Source organism: Nelumbo lutea, chromosome 6, assembly GCF_056320005.1.
Source record: "Nelumbo lutea isolate HS-2025 chromosome 6, American lotus-T2T, whole genome shotgun sequence".
NCBI classification, from domain to species: Eukaryota; Viridiplantae; Streptophyta; class Magnoliopsida; order Proteales; family Nelumbonaceae; genus Nelumbo; species Nelumbo lutea.
The window spans coordinates 23,141,773-23,164,534 of NC_142689.1; the positions used below are offsets into that span (position 1 = coordinate 23,141,773).

The 22,762-nt window shown below is 39.2% G+C and overlaps 1 protein-coding gene across 1 annotated transcript in view; it reads left to right on the top strand.

The window, feature by feature from the left end:
- The window catches only part of LOC148847930 (phospholipase D gamma 1-like), a 51,394-nt gene that overhangs the window by 4,691 nt on the left and 23,941 nt on the right, over positions 1 to 22,762 (top strand). Inside the window, exons 2-6 of the mRNA XM_088951696.1 lie at positions 5,429 to 5,545; positions 6,518 to 6,712; positions 17,166 to 17,414; positions 17,510 to 17,578; positions 17,686 to 17,833. Coding sequence (XP_088807822.1) covers positions 5,429 to 5,545; positions 6,518 to 6,712; positions 17,166 to 17,414; positions 17,510 to 17,578; positions 17,686 to 17,833 — 778 coding nt within the window. The remainder of the gene's footprint in view (positions 1 to 5,428; positions 5,546 to 6,517; positions 6,713 to 17,165; positions 17,415 to 17,509; positions 17,579 to 17,685; positions 17,834 to 22,762) is intronic.

Genomic DNA, 22,762 nt, shown 5'->3' on the forward strand with positions numbered 1-22,762 from the left:
CACTAGCCGAAAGGGGGAGAGCTTCCTCTACAGTTGCAGCTTCGGTGCTCCAGCAAGACTTGCACAGACTTAGCTTCTTCTACAGAGCCCACTGTTCACTTTCTACTGTTGTAGCCTCGAACTGTTCACTTGCTACTGTACCCGAACTGTTGCAGTTTCGGTTCAGCCCAAGTGAAGTCTATCTAGTGTTCTACCAGCACTGTGAACACTTCTACCAGCATAGCAAAGTGGTAAACAGCTCCAAGTTCAGGTTGGTTATCAGTCCGAAATCCCTCACCACTGCTGTGAGATTACCTAGGGAGCTGCCAGCTCCAGATTGTTCAGCACTGTGAACCCTAGTTGAGGATTGATGTCAGCAGTCCTAGTATTGGCCGCAAGGAGGGGCACTCTCTTTACAGTTGCAGTACTCGAAGTTCAAGTGGAGTCTGCATAGCACAATAGTTGAGAATCCTTAGCTTCAGTTCGGTTACTAGTCCAGAACTCCTTGCTTGCTGCTGCTATAACTGAACTGTTTCAGAACTGTGACAGTCTCGGCAAGTCTGAAACTGTGTTGAGTGCTGTCAGAACCTGCTGTGTTCATTTCGGCTAATCAGAATCTGCTACAGAACTGGTTCAGAACCTTCAGAACTGCTTCGGCTAGTCTTAATCAGTGTCACCTACACAGTGGCTGCAGTCAAGATGTCTTCAATACCCAGAGAAGTTTTTTCTAGAAATAACAGGCCTGCGGCAAGTGGGAATCTTGCCACCAGCAACAATGATGACAACTCACAAAATACACCAACAGTATCTCCTTCTCCTATGGGACAGGTTGCTGATTCCTCTGGAACTGGTACTTTGGGCTTCACTGCTAGCGAGGCAGAGGACCTTAGTAGGGCATTGGCCCGTCTAAGGAATAATTCTTTTGCTTCTACATCTCTTGCCAGATCAGGTACAGCCTCTGCCTTCAGTGCCACTGGATCTATTGACTCTACTTCTTGGGTTATTGATTCCGGTGCCACTGACCACATGACACATATGTCTTCCCTATTCTCTTCATATCATTTGTGGTCTGGTCAGGATAAGATGAGAGTTGCTGATGGGTCTTTCTCCACTATTTCTGGAAAGGGAATGGTTGACCTATGCAAGGACCTCTCTCTTAAATCAGTTTTGCATGTTCCCAGTCTCACCTCAAATCTTTTGTCTGTTTCAAAGCTTACCAAAAATTTGAACTGTAGTATAACTTTTTTTCCTACTCATTGTGTCTTCCAAGACAGATTGGCAAGGAGAACGATTGGGTGCAGTCATGAGTATGGAGGACTCTACTATCTTGATGCAGACATCGGTTCAGCGTTACAAGCATCTGCTGGTAGTAGTCTGGAAAGTGTGGAGTCAAAAGCTAAGTTGCATCTTTGGCATGCTAGACTAGGTCATGTGTCTTTCTCCTCATTGGAAATGTTGTTTCCCGAACTGTTTAAGGGCATTTCAAGTCAGAGTTTAACCTGTGAAGTATGTCAAGTGTCAAAACAATGTAGAACTGTGTATCCAACTTCCAATAATGATATTTGTGCTCCTTTTGATTTGGTTCATTCTGATATCTGGAGCCCTTCACCCATTGTTTCTTTTGATGGCTTTCGATACTTTATCAGTTTTATTGACCACTACTCTCGATGCACATGGATTTACCTGTTAAAATGACAGGATGAAGTACCACAGATAACTATGGCATTTTGCAAGATGGTTGAAACTCAGTTTAATAAGAAGATTAAGCAATTCAGGTCAGACAATGTTGCTGAATACTTTGAAAAATCTTTGAACTTATTCATGGAAGATGCTGGCATACTACATCAGTCATCCTGTGCTTATACCCCTCAGCAGAATGGGGTTGCTGAGCGCAAGAATAGACATCTATTGGAGACAGCTCGAGCCTTACTATTCCAACACAAAGTCCCCAAGCAATACTGGTCTCAAGCGGTTCTTATTGCATCATATCCGATAAATCAGATGCCATCTAAGGTGTTGGGTATGAAAACCCCTTTCTCTGTTTTGTGTCCCACTCTTCCAGATTTTTCCCTTCCTCCTCGAGTCTTTGACTGTATATGTTTCATACATGTGAAGGATCCAAAGAAAACCAAGCTGGATCCTAAGGCTACAAAGGGAGTATTCCTGGGGTACTCTCCTACACAATAGGGTTACAAGTGTTATGACCTTGTCTCCAAGAGAAAGTATGTCACCAGAGATGTGGTATTCTTTGAGTTTCAACCCTATTTTCAGTCTTCTCAGAATCCTCTTTAGGGGGAGACTAGTGAGATGGAAGAGGATTTTCATTCTCCCTCCTTTTTTGTTCCCCTATCTACCTCGGATCTTCCATCTCTCCTCCTACTCCTTGTTATGGCATTCTAGGTCAACCCAGTGAGGCTCCCACTGTGCCGGTTACCTCTTCTAATGCTACAGATGTTCCTGAAGGCTCCAGTAGGCAACAAAAAGAGATACTTACATACAACAGAAGAAAAAGGGGCCCTCAATCTCATGACAACAACCAGTTGGACTCAGATCAATCTGTCTCTACAATCCAAGGTAATTCCAACTCACATACTTCTGATTTGGATCTTCCTATTGCTCACCGTAAGCCTATTCGCTCTTACACCACCCGGCACCCCATTGCTGATTTTGTTTCTTACTCACATTTATCTCCTGCCTATCACTCCTTTGTGTCTGCTCTTTCCTCTGTGTGTGTTTCTTCTAGGTACTCAGAGGTTGTGTCTAATCCAAGGTGGAAAGAAGCTATGAATGAAGAGATGGAAGCCCTAATGAAAGCAAGAACTTGGAAATTAGTGGATCTGCTAGAGGGGAAGAGCATTGTTGGGTGCAAGTGGGTGTTTACTATAAAGCATAGGGAGGACGGGTCTATTGAAAGGTACAAGGCCAGACTTGTGGCAAAAGGGGTTTACTCAAAAAGAAGGGATTGACTACAAAGAAACCTTTGCCCCAGTAGCAAAGCTCAACACAATTCGGGTCCTTTTGTCACTAGCAGCAAATTTTTCATGGGAACTTCATCAGTTGGATGTTAAGAATGCATTCTTAAATGGTGACCTTCATGAAGAGGTATTTATGGAACCTCCACCAGGCTATGAGTTTGGTAGAAAGGTGTGCAAATTGAGGAAAGCATTATATGGGTTGAAGCAATCTCCCCGTGCATGGTTTGAGAGGCTTTGTGGGGCCATGAAGAAAGTGGGGTACACTCAGAGTGGTGCAGACCATACCTTGTTCATAAGGAGACAGGATAGCAAACTTACTGTACTCATTGTTTATGTGGATGATATGGTAATTACCGGGAATGACTTGGAAGAGATAAGAAGACTGAAGGAGTTTCTAGCTTCGGAATTTGAGATCAAAGACTTGGGTCATTTGAGATATTTTCTTGGGATTGAAGTTGCCAGGTCAAGAGAGGGAAACTACATATGTCAGCGGAATTATGTTCTTGACCTCCTAAAGGAAACAAGCATGATGGGGTGCAGGCCAGCAGATACTCCAATAGAACAGAATCATGGCCTGCAGGAATCAGTAGGGGAGGACTACTGTGATAGAGAGAGATACCAAAAATTGGTAGGGAAGCTGATATACTTATCTCTCACTCGGCTAGATATTGCTTATGCTGTGCATGTTGTCAGTCAATTTATGCACTCTCCAAAGATCCCTCATATGAAAGCAGTTGAAAGGATTCTCAGGTACTTGAAGACTTGCCCAGGGAAGGGAATTCTCTTCAGGAAAAACAATAGAATTGAAATTGAAGCATACACTGATGCAGATTAGGCTGGGTCTGTTGGAGACAGGAAGTCAACCTCGGGTTACTGTACATTTGCTGAACTCTCATGGCTCAGAACTCTTCTTAATGAACTTAGCATTAAGGCTGAAGGTCCTCTCAGGCTATATTGTGACAATAAAGCTGCCATCAACATTGCCAACAATCCCGTGCAGCATGACAGGACAAAACATATTGAGATTGATCGACACTTTGTTAGAGAAAGAATTGTCTCGGGTGAACTCTGTGTGCCTTATACTCCATCTGAGATGCAAATTGCAGATGTATTGACTAAAGGGTTGGCTACAACAAGGTTCATGGACCTTCTTGGCAAGCTAAACATGATTGACATCCATGCTTAGCTTGAGGGGGAGTGTTAGGTTGAAGGTTTTGTATGTATGGGTGGTTCGGCTGATAAGAGTTCTTATTAGCCTGTATTTGAGTTTAAGTTGTTATGTATTGGGCCTGTGTTAATGGGCCTAAGTCTGTTTAGTGTTTTAAGTTGTCTGGGTGTCTCATCACTAATCAGGGGCATCCCAGTCATTTCATGTAACATTGTACTGTACTTTAATATAAATAACAATACTGTCGATTGGGAAAAATAGTTCGACATTTCGGCATCTCTTCTTCTTCTCCTCTTTTCTGCTATTTCGGCTACAGTAGTTTAGCTTTCAGAGCTCCTACAGATTTTGGGGGGGTCAGAAAATCAGGGAGCATAATGAGGATGAATGGTAGTGGAGATGGGAGAGTACTGGAGTTTTCACTGTCGTTACAAGAAACCTGAGTGCCCCCAGGGATATTTCTTATCCAAGCAGTTTGATGTGGAGATCATTGTGACTTCAAAAATTGGCTTCCTTATGTTGCCTGCTGCGCTTGGGAAATGTTTAACAAAGGACAGCCTGCAAAGAAGAGGTCTGCAGATTCAAGATCAAGTATGCAATCTGTGTAGACAGGACCTAGGAACTGTTAATCATCTTTTGATTCATTGCTAGGTGGATGGCTGGATCTGGTTGCACTTTCTTAAGGCAGTGAACCTAAGCTGGATAATGTCCAGTTCCTTAAAGGAATTGCCGCTTACTTGGTAGTTGGCACTTGCATGGGCTGAATACAAAAGGAAAAGTAATCTGGGAATTGGTGCCTGCAGCTATAGTTTAGACAATCTGGACTGAAAGGAACAAAAGTATATCCAAGGACAAAGTCAGGATTGTGGAAGAGCTCATTAATTTGTCCTATTGGAAAAAATTGGGTCTTGGCCTTCTACTTTTAAGGACTTCTTGCAGTCTACACATGGTTTTAGTTCTGTTACTTGTGGAAAATTTGAGGTGTTTCTACCTTGAGGTTGTGGCTCGTTTATTTTGAGCTGCCTCGGGTAACTGTGTACTATTTTCTTCCCTCTGAAGTATGAGTTAATAAAATTTTACCTTACATATAAAAAAATTAACTGGATAGAATACTGCTTTTATCAATCCTTTCTACTGATGGTTGACCACTGAGCCGTTCATGTAAGGAAAATAAAAAGAATCTTCTTATTTTGGTTGCTGCTAGTGGAATTCCTGAATCTTTTTTTTTTTTTTTTCACTCGGATATGTTATGTTAATTGTCAGAGAGATTTGCTCTATGCCTCTTCTCATCAAGTTCCACTGTATGTAGGATGGTATAATGGCAACACATGATGAGGAGACTCGTCGTTTTTTCAAGCACTCTTCAGTGCAGGTGCTACTTTGTCCTCGAACTGCTGGAAAACGACATAGCTGGGCAAAAAAGCAGGTCAGAGATAAATGATTATCTTATCTGTATATTTGGTTTGTGATAGAAGTCTTGTTAATTTAGATATTCAATTATTTTCTACATCCAGCATGAGTTATTTAAGTGCCATGTTTTAATTTTTGGAATCATCTGTTTCTGGTTATTAAATGTAAAGTTGCAAAGTGAGTCCTGAAATGTTAGTTGATATGGAATTGATATTTTTATTTTTCCCATAATGTTGATATTGAATGTATAAAGTGCTATTTATCCTAAATAGTCAGGACTAAATGTATTTTATGAAATCAACTATCATTCCAGGTAAATTATGACTCAGTTATCATGTCTTACATTTTTGGGAAATTTTGGTTTGTTCTCTTGGATGGCTATATTTTGGAAACGAAATTTCTTAGTGAATAGGTTATATACCAGATCATATCATAGATATCTCGATAACTTTTGACTGTATTATACTATCACAGATATCATGTATACAGGAAAGTCTTGTACAGCCCAAATTTCTTTTCTCAATTATGCACTTATTGTGGAAAAATACTACTTAAACTCATTCCAATTAGTCCAGTAAATTTAGGAGCTTCACTAACAATTTAGCCCAATGAATTCTTCTGATATTGCAGCACGAATAGTTTCCTGATTCTGTTGGCAAGAATATTTCAAAATTTTTAGACATTTCACTTATCCTAATCTAGTTAGGAGTGACTCTACCTTTTTAATTTTATATTTACCTTGGTATCATTTAGTGTGGAGGTTCCTTACATCATTTAGTTTTAAGTACCAAAGGACATAACTCAGATAAATCAGAACTGCTCCAAAGACTTATATAGATGGATGTACACTTAATGTTTTTATTCCTGTTTCCAGAATTTTCTTTTCAATTTCTTATTTATAGTGTTCCTTGTCGCTTATCTCTTCAGTTTTGGTATTTGAAATTGGAAATTTGCACTGAACTAATCCTTCTTAGTTTTTGGTCTCCAGGAAGTTGAGACAATTTATACACACCATCAAAAAACTGTGATTGTGGATGCTGATGCTGGTCATAACAAGAGGAAAATTATAGCTTTCGTTGGAGGACTTGATTTATGTGATGGGCGATATGATACCCCAAAACATTCTTTATTTAGGACATTGGAAACAGTGCATAAAGATGACTATCACAACCCTACATTCACGGTAGCATTTACTCTTTATTCTTTTATTTTATTGATGTGATTATGCTGTCTTGTCTTCCATATTATTACTTCCCTCTAAGGGTGTCAATGGACCGGTCCTGTCCAAAATCAATTTGGACTGACCAAAAAGGCATAATGGATTGGACCAATCCGGTCCAAAATATTTATTAGATTGGTCTCAACCTGGTCCTTCTGTAATAAATTTATATTGATTTGGTTCGTTTAAGCCAATATCCAGTATTTTGATATAAGATAAGAATATAGGTGTCAATGGACCGGGATGAAACCAATCTAAATTAAAATGAATTTGAACAAATTGGACAGTCCGAACATTGAATTGGACCGGTCCAAAATGGTCCAAATTATTCATTTTATTGGATTGGACCTGGTCCATTTGTAATGGACTTACATTGGACTGGATCGGATTGGACCAAATCCAGTCCAACCGACATCCCTACTTCCCTCTATCCCTAGAAATCCAACCAAGTTCAGCTCAACTCAACTAGGCCTTATCCCATCATTTCTGGTAAAATGCAATTTGCCCATTTCTCATTGCATTCTGGTGACTTTGCTCTGAATTTCTTATACTGAACACCTGTAAGCCTGGAATTGCTGAGTTTAAGGGTTCAGGCTTCAAGGGTTTGACAAATGGTTTTATGTAATTTACCAACATGACACAGTCCTCCATCTATTGGGGCCAATAGTGCAATACAAAAGTTCAAATTATAGTATTCATTCATGAATCAAATCATGACTAGAATACATGTCATTGATTATTGCACTTGTTATAATTCAATTATAATTTATACCTTTTATGTTGCTTCTATAAACAAGATCAAATTAATCAAATTGCAGTTCACTTAGAGGAATTAGTGAAAGATGTGATTCAGTCCAATAAAAATCTGTAAAATATTTTCAGATTATAACAAGGAGAGAAAAGAAGAGTACAATGGTCTCCTCTTCCACCTCTCTTATCTTTTATTAAGCTTACTAAGATTGAACAAATTACAAGTTTGCCCTTAAGTGGGCATCCAGATCATCAGCCTACTTAAAGAAAGCATAAAAAAGAATTAAAGGCCCATTAGCAAACAAAACAACTAGGAAGAACTAACAATAAGATAGTAATGGGCTAGGGTCCATTCAGTCCAATCTCTCTTCTCTTCCCCTCAAGCTAAATCATAGGATGTTAATCATGCCCAACTTGCTTATATAGTGAATCAACTTTCCTTTAGGAACACCTTTTGTTAGAACATCAACCAACTATTCTTTAGAAGCAATAAATGGCAGGCAAACTTCTCCTGAAGCAACTCTCCCCGTATAAAATGCCTATCAATTGCTATGTGCTTAGTTCTATCATGCTAAACAGGACTATGTGCAATGTTGATAATGGCCTGGTTGTCACAATATAGCATCATTGGCTTCTCAAAGTCAATATTGAATTCTTCTAAAAGTGATCTCAACCACAAAAGTTCTAAAACTCCATGTGCCATTGCCCTGTACTTTGCTTCAGCCGAGGATCTAGCCACTACAAACTGCTTCTTACTTCTCCATGACACAATGTTCCCTGCCACCATAGCATAGTAACCTAAAGTGGATCTCCTATCATCAATACATTTAGTCCAGTCAACATCTGTGTATGCTTCCAACTTCATGTGTCCATGCTTAGCAGACAAAATACCTTTACTTGGAGTCCCTTTCAAGTAACACAGAACACTCTCTGCAACTGCTAAATGTGTATCTCTGGGAGAATGTGTGAACTGACTAATGACACTAGCTGCATAGGAAATATCTGGCCAAGTCATGCAAAGAACAACTTCCCAAGCAGCCTCTGGAACACTCCTCTATCAGTCAATAGTTTACCATTAGTAGTTGAGAGCTTGTGATTGAGGTCTATAGGAGTGGATGTTGGTTTAGCACCCAATTTGCCAGTCTTTGCAAGTAGATCAAGGACATACTTACATTGAGAAATGAAGATAACATCCTTAGACCTAGAAACTTCAAACTTAGTGTTAAGAAGCCTTTTGAGATGACTTACTTCCTGAGCATCATTACTAGTAACCACAATATCATCAACATAGACAATCAGAAGGATTACCAAGGAATCTCTCCTCTTAACAAATAGGGTATGATCAAACTGACTTTGTGTGTAACCAAAAGTAATAAGAACAGCCTGAAATCTCTCAAACCAAGCTCTAGAAGATTGCTTGAGGCCATAAAGAGGCTTCCTCAATTTACATACTTTCCATTGCATCTTCTTCCCATACACACCTAAAGGTAAAGGCATATAGACTTCTTCATGTAGGTCTCCATTCAAGAAATCATTTTTAGCATCAAATCGATGAAGTGGCCAATAAAAAAAATCAAAAGTAGCATCCAAGATAGCAAAACCCGAACTGAAGTCATTTTAGCCACAGGGGAAAAAGTCTCCAGGTAATCAATACCATACATCTGAGAGTATCCTTTAGCAACTAAATGAACCTTAAACCTCTCAATAGTACCATCAGAATGATACTTAATAGTGAACACCCATTTACAACCAACTTGTTCCTTCCCTTCATGCAAATCCATAATTTCCCAGGTATTGTTCTTATGCAAAGCATATAGTTCAGTCATCATAGCATTCCTCCATCCTAGATTGGATAAAGCTTCTGGGACAAACTTGGGAATTACATGTGTAGAAACAAAAGCAAGAAAGGAATAATAGGTGGGGGAAAGAAGGTTGTAGGATAGGTGTTTGGAAATGCAATGTGTTGTACACTTCTGTTTGTCTTACCAAAGGGAAATAGGAAGATCAAGGTCTGGAAAGGTATCAAAAGGGGTAGAGGAGGGTTGATCTATTACCTCAGTAGTGATGGGAGGTGCAAGAGGCTCAGTTGAAGGAGTGGAAACAACTTGCTCATACTTGAGTCTTTGTCTTTGGTACCACCTTTGGACAATAGGATGGGAAGTAAATGTGGGAGGATGAGCTAGAGGAGGAAGAGGAGTAGGAACATGTGAAGGGGCCTCAATAGAAGACTCAATTAGAGGAGACTCAATAGAAGGCTCAAGAGGAACTGGATGAGGAACGACTGATGACAACAAATAACTCCTTTGAATGCCCCCCTTCAAGAGAAGTACCAAATAAAGGAATAGACTTTGCAAGTGTGACATCCTTGGAAACAAAGCAAGTTCCACGAACTGGATCAAAATAACAATACCCCTTCTATGTGGAGGCATATCCTAGGGAGACACACTTGTGTTCTTTAGTCTCAAACTTATGTCTTGATGACTATGAACATGAACATAGCAAGTGGATCCAAAAACTTGGAGAGGGAAAGAGAAGAGATCCTCATATGGAAAGAGGAGGCTAAAGGGGGTTTTGAAACCTAGAACCCGGGAAGGCATATGGTTTATCAAGTATGTAGATATAAGAACAGAACCCCCCAAAAACTTGATAGGAACATGAGAAGCAAAAAGGAGGGCTCCTAGCAATTTCAACCACATGACAGCTTTTTCTTTTTGCCACTCCATTTTCTTGTGGGGTGTAGGAACAAGAACTTTGATGAATAACCCCAAAGGTATCAAAGTAGGATGAAAGATTCTTCTCAAAATATTCCTTAGCATTATCAAATTAGAATATTTTGATCCAAGTGTTAAACTGGGTAAGAATAAGTTCATAAAATTTTTGTACAATAGTTGACACTTCATCCGGGGATCTCATAAGGTAAATCAAAGTATAACAAGAGAAATCATCAATGAAAAGTGAAAACTGAACCATTGTAGTCAAAGTAGCAGAAAAGAGAAGAAGAAGAAAAGATGCTGGAAATGTCAAACTGTACTTGCAGTCGACCATGCCTTTATTTATATGTAAGTGAAGTACAAAGTACAAGAAATTACTGGGATACCCCTGATTAGTGATGGGACACCCAGAAGACTTAAGACATAAACAAGATTAGGCCCATTAGCAAAGGCCCAGTTACAAGATAAGTTTAACATAAGAATGGACTAATAGGAATTCTTATCAGCCGAACACACTCAAGCCTTCTAACATATCATTCTAACACTCCCCCTCAAGCTAAACATGGATATCAATCATGTTTAGCTTGCCAAGTATGTCCTTGAACTTTGTAGTTGCCAGCCCTTTTGTTAGTACATCTGCAATCTACATTTCTGATGGAGTATAAGGCACACAGAGTTCCCCTGAAACAATTCTCTCTCTTACAAAGTGTCGATTAATTTCAATATGTTTTGTCCTGTCATGTTGTACTAGATTATTGGCAATGTTGATAGCAGTTTTATTATCACAATACAACTTGAGAGGACCTTCAGTCTTGATACCAAGCTCATTAAGGAGAGTTCTGAGCCATAAGAGTTCAGCAACCCTGTGTGCCATAGCTTGGTATTTTGCTTCTGCACTTGATCTAGCCACAATGTTCTGCTTCTTACTGCGCCATGTGACTAGGTTTCCTCCCAAGAATGTACAGTAACCTGAGGTTGACTTTTTGTCTCCAACAGACCCAGCCCAATCAGCATCAGTGTAGATTTCAATTTTAAGTCTGTTGTTCTTCCTGAATAGAATTCCTTTCCCTGGGCAAGTTTTCAAGTATCTTAGAATTCTTTCCACTGCTCTCATATGGGGAGTCTTTGGTGAGTGCATGAATTGACTGACAACATGCACTGCATAGGCAATGTCTGGCCGAGTGAGGGATAGGTATATCAGTTTTCCTACCAATTTTTGGTACCCTTCCTTATAACAGTATTCCTCACCCATTGATTCTTATAATCCATGGTTTGGTTCTATCGGTGTGTCTGCTGGCCTGCACCCCATCATGCCTGTTTCTTCTAGGAGATCTAGCACATATTTTTGTTGACATATGTAGATTCCTTCTCTTGATCTAGCAACTTCAATCCCGAGAAAATATCTCAGATTTCCCAGGTCCTTGATCTCAAATTCTGAAGCTAAAAACTTCTTCAGCTTCTTCATCTCTTTCACATCATTTCCAGTAATCACCATATCATCCACATAAACAATGAGAGTTGTAAGTTTTTCATCCTGTCACCTTGTAAACAATGTATGATCCGCACTGCTCTGAGTGTACCCCACTTTCTTCATGGCCGTACAAAGTCTCTCAAACCATGCTCGGGGAGATTGCTTCAAGCCATACAAAGCTTTCCTTAGTTTACACACATTCTTTCCAACATTATATCCAGGTGGGGGTTCCATGAATACCTCTTCATGTAGATCACCATTAAGGAAAGCATTCTTCACATCCAGCTGATGAAGTTCCCAAGAGAATTTTGCAGCTAATGACAGTAGAACCCTGATTGTGTTGAGTTTTGCTACCGGGGCAAAGGTTTCCTTGTAGTCAATTCCTTCCTTTTGTGTAAATCCCTTTGCCACAAGTCTAGCCTTGTATCTTTCAATTGACCCATCTTCCCTGTACTTTACTGTGAATACCCACTTGCACCCAACAGTGCCTTTCCCTTCTGGCAGGTCCACCAATTCCCACGTTCTTGCTTTCATTAGGGCTTTCATCTCTTCATTCATGGCTTCTTTCCTCCTTGGATCAGATACCGCCTCTAAATATCTGGAAGTGACACATACAGAGGAAAGAGCAGACACAAAGGAATGATAGGCAGGAGACAAATGTGAGTAAGAGACATAATCAGCTATGGAATGCTGAGTGGTGCAAGAATGAACAAGCTTACGGAGAGCAATGGGAAGATCCAAATCTGAATTGAGAGAGTCAGAATTACCTTGTATTGCAGAGACAGATTGATCTGAGTCCAACTGGTTGCAATCATGAGGGTGAGGGCCCTTTTTCCTTCTACTGTATGTAAGTATCTCTTTCTCTTGCCTGCTGGGATCATCAGGAGCATCAGCTGAAGCTGGAGATGTAACTGGCACAGCGGGAGTCTCACTAGGTTGACCCGGAATGGTACAACTGGGAGTAGTGGAAGGTGATGAAAGATGAACAAAAAAGGAGGGAGAATGAGAATCCTCTTCCATCCCACTAGTCTCCCCCTGAAGAGGATTTTGAGAAGATTGGAAATAGGGTTGAGACTCAAAAAAGACTACATCTCTGGTGACATTTTTTCTTGGAGATAGGATCATAACACTTATACCCCTTTTGCGTAGGAGAGTAACCCAAAAAAATTCCCTTTGTAGCCTTAGGATCCAACTTGGTTTTCTTTGGATCCTTCACATGTATGAAGCATGTACATCCAAAAACCCGTGGGGAAAGAGGAAATTCTGGAAGAGTGGGACACAACACAGAGAAAGGGGTCTTCATACCCAGTACCTTAGATGGCATCCGATTTATCAGGTATGATGCAGTGAGAACAGCTTGAGACCAATATTGCTTGGGCACATTGTGCTGGAAAAGTAGAGCTTGAGCTGTCTCCATTAGGTGCCTGTTCTTGCGCTCAGCAACCCCATTTTGCTGAGGGGTGTAAGCACATGATGATTGATGTAACATGCCTTCGTCTTCCATGAATGAGTTCAGGGATCTTTCAAAATATTCAGCTGCATTGTCTGAACGGAATTGTTTAATCTTCTTATCAAATTGTGTTTCAACCATCTTGCAAAACATCATATTATCCGTGGAACTTCTTCACGTCCTTTTAACAGATAAATCCAAGTGCACCGAGAATAATGGTCAATAAAACTGATAAAATAACGGAAGCCATCAATGGAGACAATGGGTGAAGGACCCCAAACATCAGAATGGACCAAATCAAAAGGGGCTTGAATCTCATTACTAGAAATTGGATACATTGATTTGCATTGTTTTGACATTTGACACACATCACAAACTAAACTTTGACTCGGAATGCCCTGACATAAATCGGGAAACAACATTGCTAAAGAAGAAAAAGACAAATGACCTAGCCTAGCATGCCACAAGTGCAGCCTAGCTCTTGACTCCACACATTCTGGACTAGTAGTAGCAAAAGCTTGCAGTGCTGAATTGACATCTACATCAAAATAGTAGAGGCCCTCATACTCATGACCACTCCCAATCGTTCTCCTCATCAATCTGTCTTGGAAAACACAATGAGAGGGAAAAAAAGTTATACTGCAGTTCAAATTTCTTGTAAGCTTTGAAACAGACAACAAATTTGATATAAGACTAGGAACATGTAAGACTGATTTAAGAGAGAGATCCTTGCTTAGGTCAACCACTCCCTTTCCCGAGATGGTGGAGAGGGACTCATCAGCTACTCTCATCTTATCCTGGCCAGATAATAAATGATATGAGGAGAATAATGAGGACATATGTGTCATATGGTCAGTGGCTCCTGAGTCAATCACCCAAGAGCTAGACTTAATGGAACTAGTTGCACTAAATGCAGATGCTGTACCTGATTTGGCAAGAGAGGTGGAAGCTAAAGGATTGTTCTTCAGACGGGCAAATGTCCGGCTGAGAACCTCTACCTCACTAGCTGTAAAGCCCAAGGTACTTGGTCCAGAGGAATCAGCAACCTGCTTTGTGGTGGAAGAGGACACTGGTTGAGTACTCTGTGAGATGTCACTACTGCTGTTGGTGGCAAGATTCTCACTTGTTGTGTGGCTCTTATGTTGCCTTTTTTCCTTTCTCAGAGCAGCTGGCTTCAGATGAGGGTACAAGACCCAACATTTCACCTTTGTGTGTTTCTCACCACCACAATGGGTACACTTGAGGGACTTCTCGTCTGAAAATCTGCTTCCCTTAGTGGAGACTAAGGCTGAATGTTCTCCAGATAGTTCTGTTGCTTGTGTCTGGGAGTCAACTTGCATTTCCTTTCTCCTTACTTCTTCATTCCTCACTAGGTAGTAAACATGATGAAGCTCAGGTAATTCATCTCTGCCCAGAATCTGTGACCTTACACCTTCATATATAGGGTCTAAGCCTACTAGGAACTTGAAGGCTCTGCCCTCCTCAATCTGCATGTCATGCCTCTCCTTATCCCTGGCATTTTCCCAATCCAAAATCATGTGATGGTCAAGCTCTTCCCAGAGAACTTTCAGTGTTGCAAAGTATGTTGCCACAAACATGTCTCCTTGCCTTAGGGCTGCAATGTCTTGGTTCAGCCTGTAGATTCTAGCATTATTCTTCTTTTGGCCATATGTCTTAGATACTTTCTCCCAGATTTTAGTGGCTGTAGGAAAATGATGAACAGTTTTGGCCACCCGAGGAGTCATGGAGGCCAGCAACCAAGACATAACTGTGGCATTTTCTTTGCGCCACACAGTGTATTCAGGGCTGCTGATTTCTAGTTCCTTTTTATCTCCATCCAAATAGACTATGAGTTCACGAGAGGTAATGAACAGTCTTGCTGAGACAGACCACTCTCTAAAGTTATACTCATCCAATAGCACACTTGTAATCTGCAAGCTATGCAAATTAGGGTTCTCTAGGTTTGAGGACCTTATAACAGGTCTATTATCTTTAGAGGAAACTTCACCAGATAGTGATGACATCCTGACTTTGGTCAACGAGTTGTTCACAGCACTGGTTAGGGCTGGCCGAAGTAGTCACAGAGTGGCCGAAGTAGTCACAGAGTTCAAAGTGCTGATAGCACACCAGATAGGCTTCACTTGGACTAAATCAGTTCGGGTACAGCAACAAGGAAAAAAATTGTAACTGGACCAGTTCACAGAGATGGAGTAGGGATAGTATCCGACCTGGAAATGATCTGTAACTGAAGTCTCCACAGTTCTGTAAAGGTCTTTCTGAACCAGTTCTGATGCAGGTTCTGATTAGCCGAAGTAACCTCAGCAGGTCCTGACAACTCGCAACACAGTTTCAGACTTGCCGAGACTGTCACAGTTCTGATGCAGTTCTGTTACAGCAGCAAAGGTGTTCTGGGCCGGTAACCAACCTGTGCTATGCAGACTCCACTTGAACTTTGAGTACTGCAACTGTAAAGGGAGTTCCCCTCCTTACAGACAACATTAGGACTGTTGAAATCAGTCCTCAACTAGGTCTGTCCTATACAGACCTCTACTTAGTAGCCGGATAGCTGCTAACTACTAGAAACTAGTAGGACTCCAGCTTCAGGGTCTTACCTCCCTTGCGCCCTACAACTAAGGGAAACCCTAGGTCGAACCTTGTGTTGTTCTCCTGCAACCCTAGGGTTTCACAGCAGCAACCCAGATAAAAGAAAATGAAATACAGCAAGGAGGAGATGGTGTCGGCAGTAACCAGGAAGGTGCTCAATGCTCTGATACCATGAAAGCTGAACCACTGTAGTCAAAGTAGCAGAAAAGAGAAGAAGAAGAAAAGATGCTGGAAATGTCGAACTGTACTTGCAGTCGACCATGCCTTTATTTATATGTAAGTGAAGTACAAAGTACAAGAAATTACTGGGATACCCCTGATTAGTGATGGGACACCCAGAAGACTCAAGAAATAAACAAGATTAGGCCCATTAGCAAAGGCCCAGTTACAAGATAAGTTTAACATAAGAATGGGCTAATAGGAATTCTTATCAGCTGAACACACTCAAACCTTCTAACATATCATTCTAACAGAAGCTACATCTGTGAAGAAGGAACATCAAAACCGAGGTTGGCTATGAACAAATGGAAATGATTTATAGATCCTTGCAACCAAACAAAGGGTTTCACCCTTAGTATTCATCATGACGTGTTCATTTAGTCACAAATTTGTTTTAAGAGCAAATGCTCTATTGTATAGATTCTTTTTGGGGTTAAGGTTTTGTACCCTCCCCTTCTACGTCCCTTATTTGATTATTAATAAATTTTCTTTTCTTTAAAGCCAAAAAAATGCATATTTTTATATAACTCTATGAGTGTTTGTTTGCTTTGTGCTTATACTGTGACATAATTGCACTATTGCTATATTGCTCACTTTCTTAGGTTCATTATGCTTTTAGTTTTTGCACGAAATTAGTATTCAACATTTACAATTTTTCTTTTCCTTTAATTTGTTAAATTAATAGTATTTATTCTCATTTCCTGAGTACATAATGCATTTTTGGATGCAGTCAGCCAAGGATTTGTGTGTCAACAACCAGGCTATTGATTGATTGTCAAATAGCTGCTATTCATGGTTTAGAAGTTAGATAATCCAGTTGAAAATGTCTGACCAGTAAACAAGAAAGAGGGAAAACATTATAAATAAAAGGAATCTACTAGAAATGGATAAAAAATGAATTTTGACCAAGTTTGGCAAAAAATTGTCTAGAATTGATCTGGATCATTTTCACAATTGGTTTTGTTCAGAGATGGTTGAATTATCTAGTCCATTCCAACTAATTACAAGTGTAATGAATACAGAAAAATTACATATAAATGTTTATAGGTTTAGTTTTCTCATGTCAGTCAAACAATCGAAAATCTTAAAAGAAGAAAAAAACACTTTCTGGCCAAGTAAATCAACTAAAATTGCATCAGTATTAATTTGTTGTGTGAAGTTATAAATACTTCTTTACTCTTTGTTCTTTATTTTATTATTTTTTCTGAACAGGGATCCATCATTGGTTGTCCAAGAGAACCATGGCATGACTTGCATTGTAAAATTGATGGTCCAGCAGCTTATGACGTTCTTACCAACTTTGAAGAGCGCTGGTTCAGGGCTTCAAAACCTCGTGGGATTAAAAAATTGAAAATGGCATATGATGATTCATTACTCAGATTAGAAAGAATTCCTGACATGGTTGGGATGCATGATGCTCCTTGCTTAAGTGAGAATGATCCAGAGACTTGGCATGTCCAGGTAAATTGGATGGCTTATGCTGATATGTGGTTTTCAGTAGTTGATGTGCTTTTTAGTAACTTGTTTCTTTCTGTTGATAACCTCAACAAATAAAGGTTTTTCGTTCAATTGATTCATCTTCTGTGAAAGGGTTTCCCAAAGATCCAAAAGAAGCTATAAACAAGGTGAGGGGAAATAAATAATTAGCTTTCTTTTGGTGATTTCTGCATTCTAGGAATTATTTGTTATTGCTATTATTTCTTGCATGACGGTATTGTATTGTATGCAACAGAACCTTGTTTGTGGTAAAAATGTCCTGATTGATATGAGCATACATACAGCATATGTAAAGGCCATCCGAGCTGCCCAACATTTCATTTATATCGAGAATCAGTACTTCGTTGGTTCATCATATAATTGGGCTTCAAACAAAGACTTAGGTGAGGAACTGAAACTTTTTTATAAGGAGTGAAGACTATGTCTTGTTTGGGTTGTCAATGAAGTAATGATGTGTCTACTTATTGACCGAAGATCATATCTTATATGACCTATTGTGATTGTCTTGTCAGCAAGAGTAGATACAAACTCATGATGGTGCCAGACCCTGAGATGTTACTTGTGATTGATAGTTGTCTTATGTTTCACTTGTTTGTGATAGAATAAAAAGAATTCCATAATCTTTAATGGAGTTAAATACTGGAAGAAAATATGATCAATATAAGAGAAGAACAGAAGAGAAGAAGATTGTGGGAGGAACTGTCTTGGTGGTTAACATTACAAATATACCCCTACAGGAGAAACATATAAAAACAACATAAGACAGCAACAAAAAAACGTAAACAGTGCAAATATATAATAATCTCAATGCCCCCTCCTCCTCCAGCTCACATGTTCTCTAACAATGTGTCTATCAACCTCAATGTGAGTTATGCAGGAAGCTGAAGAACATACTACCACCTTTTTATCCTCACCCTTAAAATCATCAGATAGGGATGATGTCTTTGGTCTCAAAGATAATTTAGTAGAATAATCCATAAAAGGTGTTTGGGGCATCATGAAAGATGATCATCAAGTGATCATTATGTGCAAAAAGTCCAACAGAAGGAATGGTAAAATTTAAAATTTTTGGATCGATTCCAATGTTGCAATTGCACATCATGAGAAAACCAGTTTTTCTCTTTGGATTGTTAGGGTCTATTGGACCATGGTAGATCAAATATATGAAGTTGGGAGAAGGTAATACCTGATTCAGATGCCCACAAGTGCAGAAAAAATCCAAGTGGCGTTCACATCCAAGCTTCAATCCCTCCAAGAACTACACTGAAGATGGCACAATGATGGTGTTAAAAGTTCAGGTTCAATCTCTTCTAGGGGTGGATTTAAGCTGAGCCAACAGTGAGCCAAGCTTCATTAAAAATAAAAATTATACATATAAAAAATAAAAATTTTACATAAAATTTAAAAATATTATATATAACATAAGCTCGATTAAGCTTGTGGGCTTTACGAGCCGAGTTTCATTGGGCTTGATCTCGGCTTGATTAACAAATGAGCCTACTGAGCTCAAAATTGGCTCAAATCTCGGTTTATACAGAGCTGAATTGAGCTTTTCACGAGCTGAGCTCAAATGGCTCGTATCCACCTCTAATCCCCTCTAATGGCAGCAACTTGTTGCTCCTCTTTGGCTGAGAAGCTATTCTAATTATCCCACCAAACAAAGCTGGGAATGTACTCTCAAAGGGCTAGTCAAAGTATGCTGGAATGGGCTTCAAAATCCTAGGCAATTCTCTCTTAATTGTGTTGGGTCAATTAAGCTAGTTTATCTTACAAGATTAGTAAATTCACCCCTCTCTAATGGTCTTTATATTTTGTCTAGGATAGACTTCAAGAACCCAATCCTTTCCTAAACAAAACCTCCTAATCCTATTAGGATACTAGAATAGTAGGAAGTTCCCAACTTCAGCTCACTTCCTATTATCTAGGTTTTCTAACTAATTAGAAACTTTCCTAGTCAAACTAGTCAGAGGCCTAATCCAATTAGAACTAATAGGCCTGACCTCATTAGAATACACATTAGACTTTCTAATCTGAATTCTAAATCCATTAGGATATTCCAAGTAAGTCAACCTAATCAAAACCTAGGTTGACTAGTACAATTAAGCTACAAAACCATTGTGAGCATAAAAAAACAGCTCATTTGAGCTGATTTGGAGTCACCACCCATCATTTTATTAAACTAGAAGTGATGGGCCTCCTGGGTTATTTTTACATAAAATAATTTTGGTCCATGCAGTGACTCCAAACCTAAGGTAATGGTCCAATCTGTCTGGGTAAGACTAGGATGGGAGAGGGAAGGGGTTAGGCACCCCTCTCCTATTTCCAATAGGTGGGGCTCACATGGGGTTCTCAAAGCAAGCACAATCACCAAACATAAACAAACTAATAAGGAGCACTGAACCACATGGAGGAATTATCCAATAAATATAACACAAAAGCCAATCAACAAAGTTAATAACCTAAGAGGGACATTAACATCAACATGCAATGAGAATTATAACATGAAAAAAAGAAACATCCATTAGCATAGAATAAGAACCCATTCATGAACCTAAGAAAGAACAAACCAAGGTCAAGAATCATTTAATAACATAAAAACAATAGTGATCCAAATAATTATGACAAGAAAAAAAAAGAATGCAATGAGAAGGAAGACATAACCCAAGCATAGAGTTATTCAGCAATAGAAGAGAGGAGTTTTCTATAGCATAAGGTAAAGAACACTTAACCTAAAAGGGGGAATTAATCACTAATGCGAGATGAAGACCATTCAATCACATTAGATAAGAATTATCTAATCAAAAGAGGAGAATTATTAAACCATATAAAAAGAGAATTAAATAACATGGGATGGGAATTACTTGGTAGGATAAACAGACTTAATGATATGAAAAGAACAATTCATTAATATGAATATAGGATGAAGCTTACGTAGTCTAAAAGAGAGGACAGTGCGGTTTGAATTATTTATTAACAAGAAGAAAACAAACAAGAATGAGGAATGCTGTCTAGCATGTAGTCATTAGTGAATATCAAGGGCAATGAAAATAGCAACAGATCCTACCAATTTAAGGAATATTGGTCATGAAGAGGTATAAACAAAGATCAATCAGACTAATTAACAAGAAAAGAAGAAGCTAATGATCAAACATACTGATTCATTCAATTAAAAATACTAAGGGTCAGGTAAATGAATAAACCTTAGAAAGAAGTGAACTAAGAGATCAAATGAGGTTAATTAATTTCAATAAAGCGGTGAACCATAGCTATAGGTGCTAAGTTGATTTTGGTGAAAATTAAAAAAATAATAACCAAAAGAAAAAGGAAGAAGAAAAACAATTAGGAATTAAACAAATTGGGAGAATAACAATCATTGCAATGATGGAAGCTAACGGAAATTAACAGGTTTTGACTGGCCAAGAACTTGGCATTAAACAAACTGAATTAATAAAAGGGATTTGTTCTAGATATTGGGGGTTCCACACTGGTCAAATGCCTAACAGTCTCATCATTTAGGTCTGAGATTACCCTCATTTGTCATTGCAACAGGAGGACCCAAAAGATTAATATTGTGACTTCAACTTGGGGAATTGGGTTACAGATTAAGCTACTCAATAGGCTAAATCTAGGCTGAGGTGAAATGACAACAGATTGGAGATTACCACCCTTGATGGTGTGGTGAGAACCTAACTTAACATTGTTGACCTAGTTCGATGACTAAAGTGGGAAGAAAGTCGGGAAAATGAATGCATTTTTGAATAAAAATTGATAGGGTGGGGCTTTTATGTGTTTTTGATTGACTGATGGGTTCTGATTAGTTCAAGGGTACTCAAATCAAGGGAATCTAGAGTACGAGTATTTCAGCCTATGAGAAAGCCTAAAATAAAATTTGTGTATGATGAAGGGATAAATGAGGGAATTTTGGAATGAAGCTTGAAATGGTAGGTTTTTAAGGGTCTTGGACAAATTGGCAGGGTTTGATTGGTTCAGAGATGCTGGGGTCAAGGAAATCTAGAGTACAAGTGTTCCGACCAATGAGAAAGCCCAGAATGGAATCTTTATCAAATGGAGGGGTAAACATAGGAATTTTAAGCTAAAATTTAACTATGTAGGGTTTTTGAGGGTCCTAGATGAATTTTTGAGGTTTGATTGGTTCAGAAATGTCAGGATCAAAGGAATTCAGGGTATGGGTGTTTCGATCAGTGAGAAAGCCCAAATGGAATCTTTGTCTAATGGAGGGGTAAAGATAGGAATTTTGGGGTTGAAATTTGGTGGGTAGATGTTTTGAGATGTCTGGAGTTTGTTGGTGGTGTCTGATAGGTCTGGAGTTGAGTCAAAGGGATAGATTTGAGGCTTGAAGGTTTCAGCCAATGAGATTTACTGAAATGGAATTTAGGTTTGGTGGAAGGCTAGATGGTGTGGATCAAAGGTGATTGAAAGTTTCAGCCAATGAGATGGATTGAAATGGAATTTAGGTTTGATGGAAGGCTAGATGGTGTAGATCAAAGGTGAAAATATGTGGATGGGTGATTGAAGGTGTCTGGGATCTAACAGAAAAGATAGATTTTCAAGTGGATGGGTAGAATGAGAAATCTGATGGCTGAGAGCATCTTAGGTTACATCAAGTTGTCCAATCTACATCATCAGAACACAATCTAGGGTGGTTATTGGGTTAAGAAAAGAAATTTTGTCATGATATTTCTTAGGCTAATTGAGGTTGTACTTTTAGGTTTAAAGGCATGGTTTGATGTCATTGCTGCGACGTGGTTGAGCAATTTTACACTTTAAAGGCCTTGGGTAATTGGAATCACTAAAATGGAATCTTTGGTAGATGGAGGGTGGGATCTTGGAGTGGAGGTAGAATTTGATCTTAACAGGCAAATTCGACCTTAAACCCTGAATTTGCCAACATGGCAAATTCGACCATAGGGTGTTGGGCCTATACTTAAGCTTTAAGTGTCAAACACTTAATTTACTTGGAGCTTGACCATCCTAAGGGCCCATGTCTAATTAGTTCAACCCATTTAAGTGATTATCAGGTAATTAGCCCAACATATCATTTTGCAAATAATTTCTCTACTATTAACACCCAACACTGCATATGGGAAAGGACTTATTTCCTCTTAGCTTGTATGACATAATGTGCAACCTCTGCCCCGATGAACCCTACTAGAGGATTCATATAATCCTATTGCTAGAAAATTCAAGAATTCACCATAGGAAGCCATACAAAGTGTTTTCTATGTTGGTATATCAAAGGCAACCAACATACCCCGGTATTTGACTCCAACATACCCCGGTTGAACCTATGA